At 40.9% G+C, this 24,032-nt stretch overlaps 1 protein-coding gene across 2 annotated transcripts in view; it reads left to right on the forward strand.

Annotated features, from left to right (window-relative positions):
* Nucleotides 1-24,032, forward strand: part of ATP10B (ATPase phospholipid transporting 10B (putative)) — a 276,181-nt gene that overhangs the window by 229,315 nt on the left and 22,834 nt on the right. For both annotated transcript variants that reach the window (XM_073010544.1, XM_073010545.1), the window contains 7 exons: nt 1,094-1,278; nt 6,863-7,184; nt 10,086-10,162; nt 11,536-11,661; nt 15,294-15,494; nt 16,994-17,074; nt 18,421-18,525. In XM_073010544.1, the coding sequence (XP_072866645.1) occupies nt 1,094-1,278; nt 6,863-7,184; nt 10,086-10,162; nt 11,536-11,661; nt 15,294-15,494; nt 16,994-17,074; nt 18,421-18,525 (1,097 nt within the window). The remainder of the gene's footprint in view (nt 1-1,093; nt 1,279-6,862; nt 7,185-10,085; nt 10,163-11,535; nt 11,662-15,293; nt 15,495-16,993; nt 17,075-18,420; nt 18,526-24,032) is intronic.

The raw sequence follows: 24,032 nt of genomic DNA on the forward strand, positions 1-24,032 counted from the left end.
TAATGCCTTCATGCAGTCTCAAAATATGCAATAATCTTTTCAATATGCATCCAACGTAACCGCTTTGCCAACCTATTGTCACTATGGATTATTAAAAGAAACAAAATGCCGTGCTCCTGCCCAGAGTGAAATGGGTAGCCATTAGTCTGTGATCTGAAATGAATCTCAATTGAAAAGCAGATTTATTTTTGCTTAACCACTTAGCAACTATTCAATATTTGGGTATCTATTCATCAGGGCTGGTGCAAAGCTTGAGATCCTTCAAAAATTATGGAATCTGCCTGTTTAATTTCCTCCAAGAATATTATCAAAAATGTGAGTCCCTATTAATTCTGCTTTGATCAGTTGCAGGGCAAAGATTTCAGTCCTTTCACTTCTATTCCTATTGCTGCTAGGCCAGTCCAGGCTGTTGCCTCTCCTCTGCAGTCCTGCCTGGCCTCCTAAGTAGCTTTTAGCTCTGAATCTCATCCTGCTTTTCCAATCTCCAACCTATTCTCTTCTCTAGAATGATATTCTTAAAAGTCAAAACTGATTCTGTCACTCCCCAGCATAACACCCTTGAATAGCTTTCGTTACGACCAAATACATTGCAAATCCTTTGAGGCCCTGACAAGACTCTGCACAATCCAGCACCCCTAAGTTCCTTTTCTGGCCTCATCTCTCACCTTGCTCTGCCTCCATTTCTGCATCTTCCTCTACTCTAACCACTGGGACTTCACACACGCTGATCCCTCAACCTGGAATTTTCCTCCTCTGCCACCTCTTTGCATTATCTCCCAGGTCTCAGTTTAAGTAGCACTTCCTCAGCAAAGCCCACCCTGCTTTTCCAGGTGAAGTTCAGGTCTCCTGGTATATATTCACAGGGTACCCTGACTTTCTCTCATTATATAGCTCAGTTATAAATTATTATTCAATGACCATTGAACTCAGAGGTAGAGACCAGCTCCATCTAGTTCACTGTTATATCCTAGGTGCACAGCCTAGCACAGTGATGCTATGTAATAAACGTTGTCTGGCTTCACAGGGCTTTGGGGAAATTAAGCAACTACTCTTTTACCACAAATGTGAACTCTGTTGTCTCTGATCACTCCAGGAGCCACTGGGATTGAAGACCGGCTGCAGGAAGGAGTTCCAGATACGATTGCCACTCTGCGGGAGGCTGGGATCCAGCTCTGGGTCTTGACTGGAGATAAGCAGGAGACAGCGGTCAACATTGCCCATTCCTGCAGACTGTTAGATCAGACTGACACTGTTTACACCATCAATACAGAGAATCAGGTGAGGTGATCCTCTGTATTGATATCTGCAGATATCAAAGTGTAGAGCAACCCCTCGACCAAGAGGATACAGGCTTCTAGGTGGGATTTGGGTACACCAGGGAAGCACCCAACCCCCAACAGATCGGTGAATCTTGGAGGAGTCTGGAGGACCCTGGAAGTCATCCAGCCCAATATCCTTTATCTCATCCCCATACGTGGCTGGCTGCTCTCTTTTATATTACTTCTGGCACTGCTTGTTAGAAAGTTTTACCTCTCCCACATTCTATTGTTGGTCCAGTCTCCCCATTTCCCCCACAGATAAGGAAACTGAAGACTACTGGGGCTAAGTCACTTGCTCAGGTTTACCTTGCTTGTTTCTGATAGGTAGAACTAAGTCTAGAACTGAGCTAGTGCTATTTACATTCTACCACACTATTTGCCTATGGAATCTCAACTGTCAGTTTCTCACTATTTAAGACTAACTTATCCATTGAAAAAGTCCCAATTAAATTGAAATTATTCTGAGCTTAAATTTTCAGCATCAATTTATATGTCAAACTGGTCTGCCACGGAGTAAAAACCTGAAAAGAATAATGCATGAAGCCAATATGTTTCTATGGGATAAGAGAAAGAATGAAGCAAAGTTCTAAAAATGGCACTTTTCAACCAGAATAGATTACGAGTGGTAGGGAGTGAGGTTTGGAGAGAAGACTGGGAAAGCTGAAGAGGCATATTCAAAGCTATAACACCATTTTGATTTTAGGGGGAAGTATCTGTTTTCACAATTCAAATTGCAGAAAGTAAAGCTCCACCACATGTTCTTGGCTGATGAAGATGGGGGGTGGGCATTGAGATGTGTGCTCCTATCAGAAGGAAGCAGGGGTTGGATTACACGGAGGATATAAACCAGAAGAGCACTCTACTGTAGGGGTGTGGGCATAGGGCTCCTAGGGCACCTACACCTAGGACATACCATGGAGAAAAGGGAAGAAGATGGAAAGAGGAAAAGAAGGAGAGAAGGCACTGGACTCTAAGTTTTGCCTGAGGCGGATGTAGACCTACAGTAGAATGTTGGGGAGGTTTATATTTCATTTTTACTCCATGAAGCAACAATATACACCTCTTTTTAAAAAATAAAACTAGTGTAGATTATGAAAAATGCCAGAGGATCTTTAGATGAATTGGAAAAATCATTTACTTTCCTGTCAGGTGCACAGATTATTAGATTAAACCTTAATGAATTTTCAAAATGAAAATAAGCTCAGGGAAAACTTGGGTTTTAATATTGTGCTTAGGAAGGAAAGTAATTTTCAGCTTGCTTGAGTGCTTGATCCCCTTGCCTGCCTGTCCTGCTTGTAATGGAAATTTGGTTTGCAATGATTCTTTCACTCCAGGTAATTCTAGAAGGAGAACATCTGCAAACCAGTGAGGCAGTCAGCCAGAGGGAGATCTGCTCGTTGGTTAAACAGCCGAAGCTCCTAAGGAACAGTCAGCCATACTCCACCTTTAATTCAGTCAATGACAGTTCTTTCTGTCCAGTATCCTCCAGGATAGTGCCTGAATCCTCAGCCATGCCTACACCCTTGGGCTCACTAAACCTGTAAGATTAGTCTTTTCATCTCTTTACCTGGGATGAAAAATAAAATGTTAAGCCAGAAACTGGGGAAATATACTCTAAGTCTTAGTTTATTTAAACCCTAGTTTAATGTAGTTACATATTTCCTCCAAGGTTTTTAATTTGCCTAATTCACTATAAATTGATTTAGGATTACTATCTCTTTGCTAGGTGTATTAAAGCAGTAATGAAGTTATGGGATCTACCTAGACCTCAGAATTCTCATCCCAAAGATGAGAGAATTACTAATCACTGACATGTTCATCAACCAAGGAATTTTAAAAGGGACTAACGTATTAGATAGGAACTAATACTGAAACCACTATTATTACTATTGTAATAATTTTGTTAATAATAATTAACAACATGCATTGAAGTTTTAATATGGTTCAAACGCCATTCTTCTTGAACTTCTATTCTCCTCATCTGTAAAATAGATTAAAACTATTAACTTCACAGATTACTGGCAGGATTAAATAAGATCACAGAAGAAAACGACTTACTTAGTACAGTACCTATGTTAGTTATCTATTGCTACATAACAAATAACTCCAAACCTTAGGACCTGAAACAACAGACATTTATTATCTTATGGTTTCTGTGGATTAGGAGTTCAGGGGCATCTTAGTTGGGCATTCCTAGCTCAAGGTCTCTCTTGAGGTTGGACTCAAGCTGTTGGTCAGGGCTGTGGGCTCATCTGATGGCTCAACAGGTGGGTGGTTTGGGCACGGGAAGGAGTTCTGCTTCCAAATTCACCCACATAACTGTTAGCAGGCCTCAGTTTCTCACTCTGTGGGCCTCTCCACAGGACTGCTATACAACATGATAGCTGGTTTTCCTCAGGGCTAATCATCCAAGAGAAAGTGAGAAAGAACACCAAATTGGAAGCCACTGTCTTTTTATAACCTAATATGGGAGGTGACATCCCATCACTTCTGCAGAATTCCCTTCATCAGAAAGGAGTCTCTAGGTGTAGACCACAGTCAATGAAAGGAGATTACACAAGGACATGAATACCAGGAAGTGGAGATCACTGGGAACTACCATCTTAGAGGCTTCCTACCACAGTACAGGAGGTATTCTAAATGTTCAATGAATGGTAATTATTGTACTATTTTAAAAGCTGGAAATAAGTAAATTCAGAGATGATTTAATTTTAAAGCTTATGTCTCCAATGACTTGCTTTAGTCATATATTGGAGGAATTTATATAATTGGTGCCAGTCCCAGCTTCCAAAGGACTACTTTGATCTCTTTCCAGATAAGTGCCTTTGGTATAAGTGCACACTCCTAGAACTGCTTCCTGTGGCCCCCCTGGGCTCTATGCATATTCTAGTGCCTGCAACACTCAATTTAGCATCTTAAAGGTAGGCACAGGAATAATAAACTATGTCTTTGTTCTTTCCAAAATAAGTTATGCCAGGACAGGGTGCAGTGATTCACACCTGTAATCCCAGCACTTTGGAGGCCAAGGCAGATGGATCACTTAAGGTCAGGAGTTCAAGACCAGCCTGGCTAAAATGGTGAAACCCTGTCTTTACTAAAAATATAAAAATTAGCCAAGTATGGTGGTGCATGCTGGTAATCCCAGTTACTTGGGAGGTTGAGGCACAAAAATCACTTGAACCCTGGAGGCAGAGGTTGCAGCAAGATGAGATCATGCCACTGCACTCCAGCCTGAGTGACAGAGTGAGACTCTCTGCCTAAAAAAAAAAAAAAAAAAAAAAGGTTATACCAGACATTTTCCCAGACAGAAATCTCAAGATCAGTGTTCCCTAACTCTGGCCCTTCAGAACTGCTTTCACAATTTTTCCAAAATCTGTATATGGCTTGTACTGTTTTTTTACTTAATAAGTTGACTCACTTTGAATATTATATTTAGAAGAAACTTTTAGCACTTCAATAAATGTAAAATCATCATCCCTTGCCATGGATGAAAGAACACTGTAAAATGAAGACCCATGTGAAGAAAACAATGATATTAAAATTGATTAAATTAATTCAAGATGGATTAAAGACTTAAATGTTAGACCTAAAACCATAAAAAACCCTAGAAGAAAACCTAGGCAATACCATTCAGGACATAGGTATGGACAAGGACTTCATGACTAAAACACCAAAAGCAATGGCAACAAAAGCCAAAATAGACAAATGGGATCAAATTAAACTAAAGAGCTTCTGCACAGCAAAAGAAACTACCATCAGAGTGAACAGGCAACCTACAGAATGGGAGAAAATTTTTGTAATCTACCCATATGACAAAGGGCTAATATTCACAATCTACAAAGAACTTAAATTTACAAGAAAAAATCAAACAACCCCATCAAAAAGTGGACAAAGGATAGCAACACTTTTCAAAAGAAGACATTTATGCAGCCAACAGACACGTGAAAAAAAGGCTCATCATCACTGGTCATCAAAGAAATGCAAATCAAAACCATAGTGAGATACCATCTTACACCAGTTAGAATGGCAATCATTTAAAAGTCAGGAAAAAACAGGTGCTGGAGAGGATGTGGAGAAATAGGAACACTTTTACACTGTTGGTGGGACTGCAAACTAGTTCAACCATTGTGGAAGACAGTGTGGCGATTCTTCAAGGATCTAGAACTAGAAATACCATTTGATCCAGCCATCCCATTACTGGGTTTATACCCAAAGGATTATAAATCATGCTGCTATAAAGACACATGCACACATATGCTTATTGTGGCACTATTCACAATAGCAAAGAGTTGGAACCAACCCAAATGTCCATCAATGAGAGACTGGATTAAGAAAATGTGGCACATATACACCATGGAATACTATGCAGCCATAAGAAGGGATGAGTTCATGTCCTTTATAGCGACATGGATGAAGCTGGAAACCATCATTCTGAGCAAACTATTGCAAGGACAGAAAACAAAACACCACATCTCACTCAGAGGTGGGAACTGAACAATAAGAACACTTGGACACAGGGCAGGGAACATCACACACCGGGGCCTGTCATGGGGTGGGGGAATTGGGGAGGGATAGCATTAGGAGAAATATCTAATGTAAATGACAAGTTAATGGGTGCAGCAAACCAACATGGCACATGTATACATATGTAACCTGCACATTGTGCACATGTACCCTAGAATTTAAAGTATAATAAAAATAAATAAATTGATAATGCTGTTTTCTACCACGACTTTATTAAAGTGATGTTCAGAGAAGTTGATATCAAGAATAAATTTGAATCAAAATATGACTATCTTTGATATAATCGAAAGTAATGGAAGAAAAAAATTGAAAAAGGAAATACTTTCTCACTATATTTCAAGGCAAACACCAGAAAAAAATCAGTAAGTTTATTTCCATCAATAAGACTTTCATAATCATAGTCCGTTCAAACCAATATGATCAATGCTTCATGCCACAGTTCTTAGCACCCTTCGTGGAATACAACAATGGAAAAACACAGGGACAATGTATTTTTTTCAATTAGGAAGCCACAGTTCAAGTAGTAATGATCCTGACTCCACTACTAAGTTTGGATGATCTTGGGTGAGTTATTAAAGATCTCATTTCAATCTCCTCATCTCTAAGACTGGGAATACACACCCTATCTACCACACAGGAATGTTCTGAGGAACAAAGGGGAACTTAAATGACCTGTGAGAAATAGAAAGCACCATACCAGCATGACATATTGTCATTATTTACCATCATATTAGTATTATTTATTATGCCATCCTTGTATCTGTCTCCATCTTGCTGAGCTATTTTCACTCCCACTCACAAGCAGTGTCTTCTATTTTGTCTGTTAATTTGGTTCCAAATTAATATTCCTTTGATGTTATGTCATACATTGCAGAGAAATGTAAAAATTGGAGAATAGCTTATAAGTAATCTCTATGGTAGTAGATTTTTATGACTATCTTACTAAAGAATAAAGTGAAATTGTTAACATGCATTTCCAAGGTTGCTTACAAATACTGTATTATTATGCCTCTTTATAGGAGACCTGTGAATCCATCCTCAATTGTGCATTGGAAGAGCTAAAGCAATTTCATGAACTACAGAAGCCAGACCGCAAGCTCTTTGGGTTCCACTTACCATCCAAGACACCATCCATCACCTCAGAAGCTGTGGTTCCAGAAGCTGGATTGGTCATCGACGGGAAGACATTGAATGCCATCTTCCAGGGAAAGCTAGAGAAGAAGTTTCTGGAATTGACCCAGTATTGTCGGTCCGTCCTGTGCTGCCGCTCCACGCCACTCCAGAAGAGTATGATAGTCAAGTTGGTGCGAGACAAGTTGCACGTCATGACCCTTTCCATAGGTACCCATCATACTGAGATGTGGGTGGCACCTTGGCAGGGATGATCTGATGAAAGACCGGACCAGAGGTGGGAGGTCAGGTCTCAAAGTCAGAATGCTTAGGCTGTGAGTCATTGTCTTAGAGGGAGAGAGTTCAAAATGACAATCAAGATGCAGCAACTAGGGGATGAAGTGGGACAGTGCATCAAAGTTCCTGGACCTAGCAAGTCAGCTAAAGATAAATCAGGATTTAGATGGAGGTCAAAACCAGCAGAGGCCTTGAATTCAGTGCATCCAGGTAGTTCAAGAAATGTTGCCATCAATGATATATACTCAGACCATCTTAATTCTGGGATGCAGATCATTTTCCCTTTCATACTTTATGCATGCCACAGCTTCAGGTGTTTAGGGATTTGATAGTATTCTGAGTGTTGATGGCTGGTGGGGAGATTTTAAAGATTGGAACTGTCTCATGTTTAACTTGCATTTATTTCTAAATATGAAGCCAGCACAAAGCATATCACCAATAGATGCTAGCACTGGTTGATAAAGAATTTTTCAGAGGGGGCTAAACTTTAATCATGTTGGGACAGAGAAATGAAAACTGCACTTACTTAACACCTTTCAGGAACAACCAAACCTGGTTTAAAAGAATCTTTGTGATCTTCTATTACCCTCATCCACATCTCTTATTGTGGTCACCTTTCTTTCTCCAACATTTGCCTTTCCATGTTCCAACAAATGAAACTGTTTACCATTCTGGGCCATGTCCTCTCTCACTTCTGGGCCTTTGCACAAGTTATTTCCTCTGTAAAACACTTCTTCCAATCCTACCTAACTTTGCTTTCCCCTGGGGGCTCCCACAGCACCCAGGACTCATAGCTCAAAGCACTGTCATACCTTCTGTGATGGCCTCCTCAGTAGACCATCACTCAGTAGAACATCTACTCGAGTAGAAAGATCATGTCAGCCTTATTCACTGTTGGATGCCCTGCCCAGCACATACCAAGCACATAGTAAATATTGCCTTCTCTTAGGGGATGAAATGGGACAGGGATAGCTCTTAGGGATATTCTTACAGATGTTGCCAGCTTCTCCTGCTCCTACACAGGCATGAGAAAAAATTTTCTTTCCTGACATTTCAAATAGAAACCCTATTAAACATGATGGTTGTGTTCCTGGTCTTCAGGTAAGAACAGTAGAGAATAACAAGAGTGGGGCAGAAAGAAAGCAGAGAGCAAACCTTTAGCAACAACATCCTACTTTTATACCCGGAATTGTCCTCTTCAGAAATTCAGACACACATAAGGCAATAGCCCAATAATGATTTTCTCCGAGGTCAGATATTGGCTTCACTCCCATAGCAACAGAAACAAAACCAGCATGGCAAGAAATAGCATGGTTTCACACCTCTACTTCTCCTCGTTCACTAACAGAAGAGGTTAAAGGTTGGATTTATTCTGCCATGGGGATGATTAAAATTATGCATGGCTATGCAATCAAAAAAAATTTTAGAATAAAGGCTACTTATGGCAAAATTTTTAAGACCAATAAATGTGTCATCAGATAACTAGGAGAAGAATCATTCTCTCCCTCCCATTTTATATTCTACATCATAATAATATATCATATAATAAACTTACATATATTTTATATCTTTATAAATATATAAAGATATAAATTTCTATATATAGAAAGATATAAAATATCAATAGAAATTCTATATCATAATAATATAAATATTAATTGCGGCTTATTCTGAGAAACTGCTAGAAAACAGGCAGGGCCAGGAAAAGAATGAAGGCAGCATAGTCTACAACAACAAGGGTTGGCAAACTATGGCCTGCAGGCTGAATCCAACCCATGGCATGTTTTTGTATGGATACTAAGAATGATTTTTCTATTTTTCAATGTAAAATTTATAAAATACTAACAGCCTTTCAGCAAGAATAACTCTTCAGTTTTGCTTCTTGGCTCACAAAACCTGAAATATTTACCATCTGACCCTTTACAGAAAAAGTTTGCTGAACTCCCATCTAAAAGATAAAGCACTGGGGAGAGTTTAGCTTCTGGGGAAGGCCTCGCTGTATAGAGCTATCTGTGGCTACTTAAATTTAATTAAATCGAATTTCACCAGCAAAATTTCCATAGTCACATGTGGCTACTGGTTTCTGTATTGGACAGTGCAGATATAGAACATTTCCCTCATCACGGAAAGATCTTGAACAGTCTTCGTATACAAGGAGACCGTGTGTGTGTGTGTGTGTGTGTGTTTCTATGCCTTACCTCCAGTTTCCTGAAACAACTCAGTTCATTGAATGAGAACTCAGTGTGACTAAATGTATTTCAAAAACATGAGTCAATCTCACTTTTCTACACTGAGAAACAAAACAGAATATCATCCCTCTCCTTGGAAACCATTGACAATTTCTGATGATTTCACTGTCCAAACTGTCCAGTTGTCTTGATATGGTATTTCAAGTTTGACTGGGGGAAATGTGTTGGCCCTGGAATCTGAAAGATCTGAGTTCCATTTCTCCTGGGTCCTTTCTCTAGTGGAATTACCCTTGCCAAGTCTCTAAGTTGCTCAACTTCTCCATTTACTGATCAGTAAAGTTCATTGTAACATTTGTGAAGGCATTTTTTTTTTTTTTTGAAAACTGCCCAAGTCTCTTGATTACCGTTATATCCCCAATACCTAGTGCTGTGCCTAGAAAAAAAAGACACTTAGTAAGTCCTATATTTGTTGAATGGTAAAGAAAATGGTGGACTTATTGTCCAAGGTAAGTACTATAGCAATGACTTTCTATAGCACTAATGTTGAAAGGATTCAATTGTACATAACTGGGGACACTTTAGAGCTACCTCATTGTCACTGAGCAGTTGAACCAAAAATAAAGATACCTCATGACCTCTCTTTCAGGTGATGGAGCAAATGATGTAAGCATGATTCAAGCTGCTGATATTGGAATTGGAATATCTGGACAGGAAGGCATGCAGGTATTGTTCTCTGCAACTGTTCTTGTTTCTTCCTTCCTTTCTTTGGTCCTTAGTTGAGATATAAGGAAATCTCCAGAGTGTTGGAGAAACTTCTCCCTGAGAACTTCCACCCACATCCAAAGTTGCAATGCCCTCCATAAGCAATGACAGATATAAGGACATTGGAAATCATTTTGCAAATGTACACTTTCATAGTGTCAAAATTCAGCTTGAAAGAATACTAACTTGACTGCTAAATGTTCCCATTAAAACAGACAACATTTTGTGTTTGTGGGTTTTGAGCCATTAACAATTGTATTTCCACCACCAGTGTAAACATTTGGCACTGCTTAAATTTGTTGATGAGGATAGAGAGCATTGACTGGGAAGCTGCAGAATACTTCTGAAATGTTACCCTTTGCGTATCTCCTATATGCCAGCAATCTGTTAGACCAGGGGTATCCAATCTTTTGGCTTCCCTGGGCCACATTGGAAGAAGAATTATATTGGGCTACACATAAAATGCACTAACTATAGCTGATGAGCTTTAAAAAACTGCAAAAAAAATAAGTCTCATAATTTTGGGCCACATTCAAAGCCATCCTGGCTTGCATTAGACACTTCATATTTAGGATCTCATTGAACTTTAATAATCATCACACCCTCTAATGGATTGCTATTCCATTTTTTAGATTGGGAAACTGAGGCACGGGGAATTAGACCAAAATTTATACCAGGATTTACAAACAGGCATGTTCAGTGTTCATGCTTTCAAAAGAGTACTATAAACTGTTTCTTGTTCTGAGTAATCCCAGGGGCAGAAGACATATTTCAGCTCCAGGTAAAGGAAGAGCTGTCACTTAGCTCCATCTGTGAATGGAGCCAATGGCCTGCCTCAGGGGGTGGTGAAAGTGTTCAGAGGATTGAAAATTGCTTGAATAGAAGCCCCTTCTCTCTGGTTAACCATCGCATCCCTAGCACAGTGCCTGATACATAATGGGCCACAGTCACAGATGGAGCTAAGTGACAGCTCTTCCTTTACCTGGAGCTGAAATACTCTTCTGCCCCTAGGATTACTCAGAACAAGACACAGTTTATAGTACTCTTTGAACATGTCTGTTCATAAATCCTGCTTGCTGGATAAACAGATGCAGAGCCACCCTAGAACACTGATCCCTTCTGATCTGCCCTCCTTGGATTCTAGTGAGGTTTGGATTTCCCAGAAGGGAGGGTGGGGTGTCAGAATCCAAAAAGCTACCCAAGAGTGACCACAACAAGGGGTCTTTAGGACTCTGCTGGCCACAGGCCTAGACCAAAGCAACGCCCTTGAGAGAGTCCCTCTGGGGCACTGGCAGCCATGGATGGAAGCTGATGTGTCTGTCCTCCCCTCTCAGGCTGTCATGTCCAGCGACTTTGCCATTGCCCGCTTTAAGCATCTCAAGAAGCTACTGCTTGTGCACGGCCACTGGTGTTACTCACGCCTGGCCAGGATGGTGGTGTACTACCTCTACAAGAATGTGGTAAGTAGCCTGTGGCATCCTCCCACCCAGGCCTTGGCAGTCCTTGCCACAGGGCCAGATCTCCCCCTAGCAGTGGGCAAAGCACCTCAGCATAAAAGGAAGGAGTCAGGCTGGCATAGTGTTGGATCTTGAAACTGTTCCTTAACAGCTCTGTGACCTTGAGCTAGACTCTTCACTTTCTATTTTTGTGAAGTTATTGGGAGAATTGGCAATGCTGTATGAAAAGCACCTGGCACACAGAGGGCAGCACGAATGGCTACTAGTGTAGACTCTGGAGTCAGACACATTGGGTTCAAATCCAGATTCCCATATGTGGTAGTGTCCCTAAATCTCAGTTTCACCATCTGTAAAACGGGGGGTGGTAATAGTAGCTTTCTCATCTATTTGCTATGAGGACTAAATGAAAGCTTGCATATAAAGTGATTAGCATATCATAATTGTCTATAAAGTTAACCATTTTTTGTTATTGTTGTTGCTGTCATTATTCTTTGAGTTAAATCTCATAAATGAGATTTTCTTATTGTAACAAAGAAGGATTTGAAGAGCTAGTCTGACTTGTATCTTAGATTTCCTCTCTATATAGAGCCAGCTCAATGCAAGAGCTACACCCCATGCCTTTGGAGAGTGAAGATGAAAAGTACCTCACAGAATATAAGGCTGGAGCCCATGGCTTCAACATGGGACTTGTACATCACTTCAGTGCCCCTGGCTTTCTTTCAGGGAGTTCCTGGAGGGCAGGATACTAAATAAAGTATCTACTTGGCAAAGATGTTTGAGGTGCAGAGATTGTCTGCGTAATCTTACCTGACTCCAACATGTTGTATGACCTTGAAGAAACTGAAGCTCACAGAGATTAAGTAATCTTTTCATCAATAATATGGGGAAACTGATTCTATGTCAAGAGGCCTTAGAGGCAGAGCTCTGAAAAGCGTATAGCCCTATACAAATACAAACAATAAGTTGTGTCTCCTAAAAACTATGTCGGTTTCTGTCCTGTTGATGAGGTCCCAAAGCAAACACATACTAATTGAGGTATTAAAACTGTCAGAAGACTCTAGTTTGAAAAACCCTTTATTTACAATGGGTATAGGAAGAAGTCAGAACATTGCTATACTAATGGAGGGAACAAAAGACTGAGTTTTTCATTATCTAGTTCAAAGGCTTTCAATAAACTCCACGATCTTCCAAACAGAATTTGACTCCTCTTTGCATAAGTAAAAGGGGAGGATTAAGACCAAGGTCATGGAAGAAAAACATGAGCCAGGTAGTAGCTACAAAATTCCATGTTTTTCCCTCTTGCTCCAGTCTTTCTGTCAGACTCTGACACAGTCACCCTTGCTCAGGAATGACTTTCTGTGCAAAGTTCAATGTATATGTAGATAAACAGCATGACAAAAAGTAATGTAAATTCAGTCAACTCGATGGTAATATTATCTCAGCAAGTCTATGCAAACAAGTCACTCCATCTGACTTGAAACTCACTTTGAGAGTGAAAGACTGTTTACTTAGAATTCAAAATGCCCCCGTTTAATTTTTTTGGCAGCTCAAGGAATAATTCTTTTCAATAAGCACAGCCTCTTCTCTGCATTAAATTTGTGAAATAGGAAAGAAAACATTTCCAAGCAGCCACGCTTTCAAAGCTTAAATGATATTTATTTCCAGCCCAATGCCATGCTCAAAATTGCGATACTTGATGCCGCATTATCTCCCCCTGTTGCAATTAGAAGGTGGAGAACTATGACTTCTACATCCGAAACCAATTTCAGAGCGGATTAAAACCCGGCCTGCTCTGAAATTTGAACAATGAATTAATTACTGCACTGTAGCTTCTTGAGAGAAAGAGCAGGCATCCAATCTCAGCAATGCTGCCACAGGGTTCAATGCACTTCTTGCAAGGTACAAAGATTCCAGTTAAGCAGAAGTGAAAAACAACCAAGATCTTACCAGGGCCTCAGTAGGAAAGAAGCACTCTGTAATGTTAAAACTCCAGGATGGGTGTTAGCATAGAGCTAAGATTAACTACATCGATTCAAATAACAGTTGAATGTCTGCTGTGTGTTGGGAACAGGGCTGAGAAATGGGTATAGAGCAAGAATCAAGCCAATCATGGCCCGCGTGAGGCTGACTGTCTACATCAGGTCTCAGGAAGCTGTGTCTTCAAAGAGCTAGATGATAAATATTTTCAGCTTTGCAAGCTGTATATGTCTAGGAAAGTCTAATTGTACAAGCCAAAGATAGGATTGAGAAAGTTTAGAGGTGGTTAAAAAGAGAAAGAACTTTGAAAATTCAGATGCTGATTGTACCACTCTCTAGCTCTGAATTTGGGCAGGGGGCAACAGTGTGTCAGAACCTCAGATTCTTCATCTGTAGAGTGGACCTAATAATGTTAATATTATTGTTAATATCAACATGTGTGATATATTAGTACAATAACATAGTATTATTGCTATTAGCATATTAACCTTGCAAGGTTGTTAGGGCAATCTATAGTGTGTATTGCACATCCAGTGATGTACTATATGCTAATATACTGATGTATATCTCACTCCTGGCACATATAGAAGGTCAAATCTTATACTGATGTTACTACTAGTGGTAATATGTTTGTTAAAATAGAGAGCCCTTCCAAAATAACATTGACTCAGCAGTTCAGAAATAGGAGTTACAGCTTGAACACAAACCTGCTGAATGATTTCTTGCAAGACCCTTCACATCTCTGTGCCTCAGCCCCACATAACTCAGAAGTTCTAGTTCTAACTCCAGGACCAGCTGCTTGTATGTACGAACCTGGTCAAATTACCAAACCATATCTCAATATGGCAGACAATAACAGTGACCCAGCCCACCCACAAGACAGGAGATCTTGAAAGAGTTTTAGAAAAAGTGAACAACCTTTAGGCAGATTTTCTCATTCACCCTTCTGAGCTGCATGACCATTAGGAAAGTAGAGTGAAGTCAACCTTCTCACGAGGTCATCATCCTACCAGGTGTGCTGCTCATGGTTCAGTCTTTCCATTACCCCTTTGTCAGTGATATCTCTTTCTATTACCACTCTACTGCCATTCATATTTCACATGCCATTGGTCTAATTACTACTCTTCCCAGCTGATAAATGATAAAATGATGTTCAGAAAGGTTAAGCAGTTTGTCCAAGGTCACACAGCTAGTAAGTGACAGAACTGGGGATTCAAAACCAGGCCTCTCTGCCTCCAAAATCGGTACTTTTAACCACCATAGTACAGTAAGTCTTCACTTAATATCATCAATAGGTTCTTAGAAACTGTGATGTTGGATGAAGCAATGTTATTCCAGGACTTGCCATACATCATTTTGCTTTAAGTTGCAGTTTCTAAGAACCTATTGGCAACGTTAAGTGAAGACTTACTGTCCACTCCCCTTAAACAAGTTGGTGGAATTCCCTTTAGGTCCTGAAGAATGTTAGTAGCAACCATAGTAGTGGTAACAGCAGTAGCTACTACTTCGAGGATTAGAATTACCTCTAATCCTTACATAACCCTGTGTGTTATAAATGAGGAAACTGCCACTCCAGCAGCTCCCAGAGGTCCCAAGCAGCAGCTGGTGACCGGCTGCACACAGAGCCCCACTCACAAGGCCATGCTCTTTGCCTGCAGTGCTATGTCAACCTGCTCTTCTGGTATCAGTTCTTCTGTGGTTTCTCCGGCTCCACCATGATTGATTACTGGCAGATGATATTCTTCAATCTCTTCTTTACCTCCTTGCCTCCTCTCGTCTTTGGAGTCCTTGACAAAGACATCTCTGCAGAAACACTCCTGGCATTGCCTGAGCTATACAAGAGTGGCCAGAACTCTGAGGTAAGGGGATCGGGCAGCCAAGGGAAGGTGACTTCAGCTTCGTACTGATCTCTACCCTCCCCGCTGGAGGCATCAGAGAAAGAGCTATATGCTGGGGTCAGGAGCCTGCATTCTGACCACTGTTCCATCATTTCCTTTGAGTAACTCCTCTCTTTCCTGACCTGTTTCCCATTTGTTGTTGAGGGTGTTGGGCCAGACTAGTGGGTATTTTTAATTATTTCTTAATTATATCACACATTAATATGGGACTGCCTAGTCGAAGGGGAAGAGGCATGCAGAAAGATCCTATACCTTTTGGTGGGCCCCTCCAGGCTCTGAGACGCATCGCTAGAACCCCCAAAACCCAGTTTGGGAACCGTTGGGATTTATAGCTACTTGCTTTTCACTGGACAAGATATACAATGGTTCTGTTTTCATATTAGGAAAGGTAAAACTTAGAACTCAAAATTACATGTACTTTAGAACTTGCTGGTATCAAATAGACTAAGGCAGGCCTGAGAAGTCATCGGCTGGCATCCTAGGAGGTCCAGAGAGGCCACACTGCAGCCCTGAGTGATTTGGAGAAGTCAGACAGCATGCACTCCCAGCACCAGCAAGAAGCTGGATCAAGGGACCCTGGATGCCTCGAAGAGGGAGCTCTGGGAAGAGGGATTTTGCAATGCCAGAGAGTATCTTGCACCTGGAGGAAAGGAGGGCAAAGCCAGGTGTGGTGTTTGAGAGCTGGCAATTATTTATAGACAAACAGCAAGCCCAGTTGTAACCCAAAGACAAGAGGAGAAAGCAACACAGAAGCCCAGGCAGTCCAGACGAAGGGGGCATGGTGGGAGCACGTGTTCATCTTGGGCTCTTTTAAGTTTACCCTTCCCATCAACGTGCAGGCTGCATAACAAATTCCTTGAGTATCTAAAAGAAGTTAATGAAGCAAAACCCAAAAACTGTAAAGGTTTGACTTTTCCCAGGGAAGGCACAAAGGCTGATGCCTGAGAAGCATTGTTTCTGAAGCCGTTGAGCTTCAGAAACTCTTGGGAACCTGTGATTCAGGCTATGATTAAGATCTCTCAGATGCCACTTGGAAACTTTAGAGTCTCTACACGTACCAAGTTTGTAGCAGCACTAGTAATAGAGCTAATGAGTGATAACAATGAATAACTGAGTACTTGCTAGGCACTAAGGCCTGAGTACTTACTAGGTACTAAGGCACAATTGCATTGAGTCCTCTTGAACCCCAAGGAGATAGACTGTGTTATTTTTGCCCACATTTTGTGGAAGAAGAGACTAGTTCTCTGCACAGTTTAGTAATTTTCACAAGGTCACACAGTTAGTTGAACTGAAGTCTGTCACCCCCAAGTCTGCTCCTAATTACTCCATTCTACTACCACAAATACAAGAGGCATTGTAAGTGTCTGGTTGTCTGTCCCAACCACATGCAAGAAAGTTGCTTGCCAAGAATCGAGGCTTGCTATAAGGGTGGTAATTATTGGTGTGTTCTCTCCTGGCAGTGCTATAACCTATCGACTTTCTGGATTTCTATGGCGGATGCATTCTACCAGAGCCTCATCTGTTTCTTTATCCCTTACCTGGTAAGTCATATAGTCCCATTCTAACCACATAAATTGCAGAGAAGAACTGGTCCTTTTTATATAAAGTTCCAGACTAGTAGTGTCCTTCTGGACACTTTAGAGCAGAGGCTCAAACAGGTGGCCTGCAGACTACATCCAACCCAAGGTGTTTGAAAAGTCAGAACACTACCTAAACATTTTGATTACTGCCGGCTCTTGAAAAACTGAAAGCTATATTTATACTGGGTCATTTTTTCCCTTATAGCAAAAATCTGGACTTGACTTTGCAGTTGGGCTCACCTTGTGAGCATGTTCTCCAGTTTGCCTTAGTCTCTACCACTCCCCTTTGTCTTACACCTGGCTATCTTCACTCATTAACTGTTTCCTACTTGAACACTGAAGGTATTTGAATTTACTACCCTTGATTTTTATGCAGGCTTATGCTTTGAAAGTCAAGGAAGCTAGCCTTCAGAGGCAGCAAGTTCTGACAATGAGATACCACATTATCTGAAAAAAGTAGCAAGAATGCAGATAGCAAGGGATACCAGCCCAATCTCAGTTTGATTCCTCAGTTTAAATGGTGAGAATTTAGGTAGCAAACAATATATGTCTTCTTCCTGGACCCAGGGAACAGGATGGGAAGCAATCGCCAAAAACACTGTTGCTTATCCAATCTCTGGGCTCCTATTCTTTCATAATTAGCGAGATGATGGGGCTAGGGGAGGCAGGGATCTTGTGCTTTGCTTGAATTTTCTGGCTTACAATACCCTCCCTGGCCAGGCCTCTGCTTGGCTTTCCTACTATATCTTTTGCCCTTGAATATGCTCGACAGACCTACAATATAGACCTCTTTGGAGTTCTACAAACCCTCTGTGTTCACCCTCAGTTCTGACCTTTGCTGGAACTGCATTTACCCTCTCTTTCCAAGTGATTAACTCCTCTTGTTCTGGTCTCAGCTAGTATATCCTCTCTTCTGTGTTCCCAGGGTACCTTGTACTTGCCTCTATTATAGCACTTACTTCCTTAAATTGTACTACATCCACTCTGCCTAATAGAGTAAACTCATTGTAGGCAAACACAGAAGGTGTCTGATGGGCTCTCAATGAATTCTTTCTTCATTCATTCCACAATGGTTTTACAATCCCCATCTTGGCTTACTCCTGCAAACACCATTTCTAAATTAGTCCTATCAATTCCTTTCTCATCTTGATCTGTTCCTCAGATTAGTACCACGTGGATGGCAGCTGGGTACCTCCTCTTTCTCCATTGACAACTGCCTTCATTGATGCCTTACAAACACTGTGTCAAAGCCAAAGTTTTAAGTCCACAGACATACCTGACAATGCCTGTCTGTTCCTCCTCTGCAGACCTATAAGGGCTCTGATATAGACGTCTTTACCTTTGGGACACCAATCAACACCATCTCCCTCACCACAATCCTCTTGCACCAGGCAATGGAAATGAAGACATGGGTAAGTGTCCCAAAGCCCCTTTGGCTTGAAAATTGTGCTCCTGTCCATTGACTATACTCAAATTTCTGAATTGTTTCATTCTGTGTTATTGATCCACTCAATAAATACACACTAAGCTGCTACCTATGTCCTATCTCTACAGAGATGAAAGGGGTGAAAAAGATAAAATTCTGGCCTCAACTTGCTTTTCATCTAGTCAGGATGTTAAAACTAACATATATAAAACAATGAGACAATTAGTTGCAAACATAGATAATATCAGTTGATAAAAAAAAGTGCAGGGGTATGGCCAGGCATGGTGGCTCATGCCTGTAATCCCAGCACTTTGGGAGGCCGAGGTGGGCAGATCACCTGAGGTCAGGAGTTTGAGACCAGCCTGGCCAACATGGTGAAACCCCGTCTCTACTAAAAATAAAAAATTAGCTGAGTATGGTAGCAGGTGCCTGTGGTTACAGCTACTCGGGAGGCTGAGGCAGGAAAATTGCTTGAACATGGGAAGTGGAGGTTGCAGTGAGCCAAGATCACGCCACTGCACTCCAGCCTGGGTGACAGAGTGAGACTCCATCTCAAAAAAAAAAAAAAAAAAAAAAAGTTTAGCGGTGTTTAAGAGACAAGGAAAACACTGACCACTGACCATACATACCTGAGGCTGTGTTAGGGAGGAATTCTCCACATTCAATTTTAGGGTGAATGTTTAGAAACGTGCCTCCAGGTAACCATATCTCAAGCATATCCAAATATCACATTTTTGACAACTAAGAAGGCAATGTCACCTCTCTGATTAGATTCTTCTAGTCAATAGCTATAAAAACTAATAGCTTACAGTTCTATGCCAGATATCTCTCTACATGATTAGCATGTATTATTTAACCTCTAGAATCCTTTGTGTTGGGTGTTTTTATATTCCCATTTTACAGATTTAGAAATATGGTAGATGCAATAAGGTTTAACTTGCCCCCAAGCACTGCAAGATAGAAGCAAGTTTCGAACTCTGGCAGTTTAATGTGAGCCTCTAACATCCATGCCAATAGTGTAAGTAGATAAGATTGAATGGTACACAGGGAACACTTTGCTGAAAGATTTGTCCTTGCTCAAATGGCTTTCTGGAAGCACAAGCATTAAACATTTGGAAAACAGTCCCAAGTAGGCTCAACATGTTCCTACATTCTGCAATGGAACTCTCCACCCCAACCTCCCACCACCACTGTCACAAGCTAAAGCAGGCCATAACCAGCTGGGCAGTGGCTAAGAGCCACTCAAAGGTAGTTTTGGATCACAGAGTTCTCATTTTGACAACCCCCTCTCCTATTCAACATAGTATTGGAAGTTCTGGCCAGGGCAATCAAGCATGAGAAAGAAATAAAATGGGAATTTTTTTTATTCCTAAAACAGGAATTCCTATTTATCTTCAAACAGGAAGAGAGAAAGTAAAATTGTCTCTTTACAGATGACATGATTGTATATTTAGAAAACCCCATTGTCAGGGCAGGCACGGCGGCTCACACCTGTAATCCCAGCACTTTGGGAGGCCGAGGCATGCAGATCATGAGGTCAGGAGCTCAAGACGAGCGTGGCCAACATGGTGAAACCCCATCTCTACTAAAAATACAAAAATTAGCTGGGCATAATGGCATGTGCCTGTAATCCCAGCTGCTCGGGAGTTCAGGAGGCTGAAGCAGGAGAATTGCTTAAACTGGGATCTGGGAGGCGGAGGTTGCAGTAAGCTAAGATCGCACCACTGCACTCCAGCCTAGACTATGGAGCAAGACTCCAAGTCAAACAAAACAAAACAAAAAAAAAATTGTCTCAGCCCAGCCCAAAAACTCAGGATATAAAGTGAATGTGCAAAACTCATAAGCATTCCTATACACCAATAGACAAGCAGAGCAAAAAATCATGAATGAATTTCCATTCACAATTGCTACAAAGAGAATAAAATACCTAGGAATACAGCTAACAAGGGAAGTGAAGGATGTTTTCAAGGAGAAGTACAAACCACTGGTCAAGGAAATAAGAGAGGACACAAATGGAAAAACATTCCATGCTCATGGATAGGAAGAATCAATATGGTGAAAATGGCCATACTGCCAAAGATATTTATAGATTCAATGCTATTCCCAAACTACCATCGACATTCTTCACAGAATTAGAAAAATCTACTTTAAATCTCATATGAAAACAAAAAGGAGCTCGTATACCCAAGACAATCCTAAGCAAAAAGAACAAAGCTGGAGGCACCACGCTACCTGACTTCATACTACACTACAAGACTACAGTAACCACAACAGACATATACACCAATGGAACAGAGCAGAGACCTCAAATAACACCACACATCTACAACCATCTAATCTTCAACAAACCAGACAAAAACTAGCAATGGGGAAATGATTCCCTATTTAATAAATGGTGCTGGGAAAACTGGCTAGCCATGTGCAGAAAAAAACTGGACCCCTTCCTTACACCTTATACAAAAATTGACTCAAGATGGATTAAAGACTTAAACATAAAACCCAAAACCATAAAAGCCCTAGAAGAAAACCCAGGAAATACCATTCAGGACATAGGCACGGGCAAAGACTTCATGACTAAAACACCAAAAGCAACTGCAACAAAAATGAAAATGTACTAAACTAAAGAGCTTCTGCGCAGCCACAGAAACAATCATCAGAGTGAAAAGGCAATCTACAGAAAGGGAGAAAATTTTTGCAATCTAACCATCTGACAAAGGGCTAATATCTAGATTCTACAAGGAACTTAAATTTACAAGAAAAAACAACCCCATCAAAAAGTGGGTAAAGGATATGAACACATACTTCTGAAAAGATGACATTTATGTGGCCAACAAACATGAAAAAAAGCTCAACATCAATGATCATTAGAGAAATGCAAATCAAAACCATAATGAGATAACATCTCACGCCAGTCAGAATGGCGATTATTAAAAAGTCAAGAAACAGTAGACGGTGAGGCAGTGGAGAAATATGAATACTTTTACACTGTTAGTGGGAATGTAAATTAGTTCAGCCATTGTGGAAGACAGTGTGGCGATCCCTCAAGGATCTAGAGCCAGAAATACCATTTGACCCAGCAGTCCCATTACTGGGGATATACCCAAAGCATTATAAATCATTCTATATAAAGACACATGCATACGAACATTTATTGCAGCACTATTTACAATAGCAAAGACATGGAACCAACTCAAATGCCCATCAATGATAGATTGGATAAAGAAAATGTGGTACACGCACACCAATAGAATACTATGCAGCCATAAAAAAAGAATGAGATAATGTCTTTTGCAGGGACATGGATGGAGGTGGAAGCCATTACCTCAGCAAACTAACACAGGAACGGAAAACCAAACACAACACGTTCTCACTGATAAATGGGAGTTCAACAGTGAGAACACATGGACACAGGGAGGGGAACAACACACACTAGGGACTGTTAGGAGGTGGGAAACAAGTGGAGGGAGAGCATTAGGACAAATACCTAATGCATGCGGAGCTTAAAACCTAGATGACAGGTTGATAGATGCAGCAAACCACCATGGCACATGCATACCTATGTAACAAACTTGCATGTTCTGTACATGTATCCCAGAACTTAAAATAAAATATTTTTAAAATCCTCTGCTCCAGTGTGTGCCAATGACAGAACAAAGTGATAAGACAAAAAAAGGCATAGCTGGATTAAATACAGGATAAATTTCTTCATGGGCCAGAAACACCAGAAGGGGCTGCAATACAATGAGGAAGGGAAGAGGAAAAGGCGGCACTGGGAAGGCTCAAACTGCAGACTTTCTGGGAACTGGGACGGGACACAGATCATGGCAATGGGGACTCTGGCTCCTGTGGGGTAGGGCAGACTGGAACCCCATCTACTGCTGGGTCTGAAATTCTCCTACTCAAGAAAGAAATCTAAAGAAAAGATAACAATGGTAAGCTGTTTGGAGGTATAGTTTTTGTTTGGTTGGTTTTGGTTTTTTTTTTTTTTTTTTGGAGATGAAGTCTTGCTCTGTCGTCCAGGCCAGAGTGCAGTGGCTCCATCTTGGCTCATTGCACCTCTGCCTCCTGGGTTCAAGAGATTCTTTTGCCTCAGCCTCCCGAGTAGCTGGAACTACAGGCGTGTGCCACCATGCCTGGCTAATTTTTTGTAATTTTAGCAGAGACAGGGTTTCAGTGTGTTAGCCAAGATGTTCTCAATCTCCTGACCTCGTGATCCACCCACCTCTGCCTCCCAAGAAGGTATAGTTTTATCAGAAGCTGTTTGATACTAGAAACCACCAAGCTAATGAAACATTTAGAATTCTTGAAAATAAAATATTGCATTGAAATTAAAACTACAATTTGTAGGATCTGCTTGAGATCAGACACTGGCAAAAAATAAACTGCCAAATTGAAATGTTGTTTTGGGAGCTTATCCAGAATGATACACAAATATGAAAAATAAGAGGAGATGGTGGCTAGAACAAATGGCCTCAACCTCTCTAAATAGGAATCTCAGGAGGAAAAAAGAATGATGGAGAAACAATATTTGAAGAAATTGTCATTGAGGCTGAAAATTTATCAAAAATCTGGATGTATTGCCTGAACATATCATAATTAAGTTGTATAATATAAAAGATACAGAGGCAACCCTTAAGTCTGCCAGAGACTATAAACAAATTACTTGAAAAGGAACAGCTACGCTGATGACCAAACAAGAAAAGCCAGGAGACAATGGAGTAATTATCTTCAAAAAACCTGAAGGAGAAAAAAAGAGTAAAACAAAATAAATCCTATTTTCAAATAAACTCTATAAGGTTTACTACCCACAGGCCCTCACAAAAAAAGGAACATACTTCTGCAAGAGCATAAACAAAAGCTAAAACTGTAAGACACAGCATAAGGAAGGGCTATTCAATAGGTAGGTAATTTATGCTAAAGCCTTCATAGTGGATAGGAGAATAAAATTACACTTTTTTTTTTTTTTTTTTTTTTTTTTGAGATGGAGTCTTGCTCTGTCAGCCAGGCTAGAGTGCTGGAGTGCAGTGACACGATCTCGGCTCGCTGCAAACTCCTCCTCCCAGGTTCATGCCATTCTCCTGCCTCAGCCTCCTGAGTAGCTGAGACTACAGGCATCCACCACCACACCGGCTAATTTTTTGTATTTTTAGTACAGACAGGGTTTCTCCATGTTAACCAGGATGGTCTCGATCTCCTGACCTCGTGATCTGCCCGCCTCGGCCTTCCAAAGTGCTGGGATTACAGGTGTGAGCCACCGTGCCCAGCCCTAAAAATATACATTTAACTATACATTTTTCCATAAAAGTTTGGTTTTTTTTAGTATCTTAAGATTAATCACTAAAAGGGAAGGAGAAAAAAATCTAGACAACTGTCAATTCTGCAGATGTAGGAAAGATGGAAAAATGAGAGAAGGGGTGGCTGGCAAGATGGCCGAATAGGAACAGCTCCAGCCTGCAGCTCCCACCGAGATCAACACAGGTGGGTGATTTCCGC

Source organism: Chlorocebus sabaeus, chromosome 23 (genome assembly GCF_047675955.1).
Source record: "Chlorocebus sabaeus isolate Y175 chromosome 23, mChlSab1.0.hap1, whole genome shotgun sequence".
NCBI classification, from domain to species: domain Eukaryota; kingdom Metazoa; phylum Chordata; class Mammalia; order Primates; family Cercopithecidae; genus Chlorocebus; species Chlorocebus sabaeus.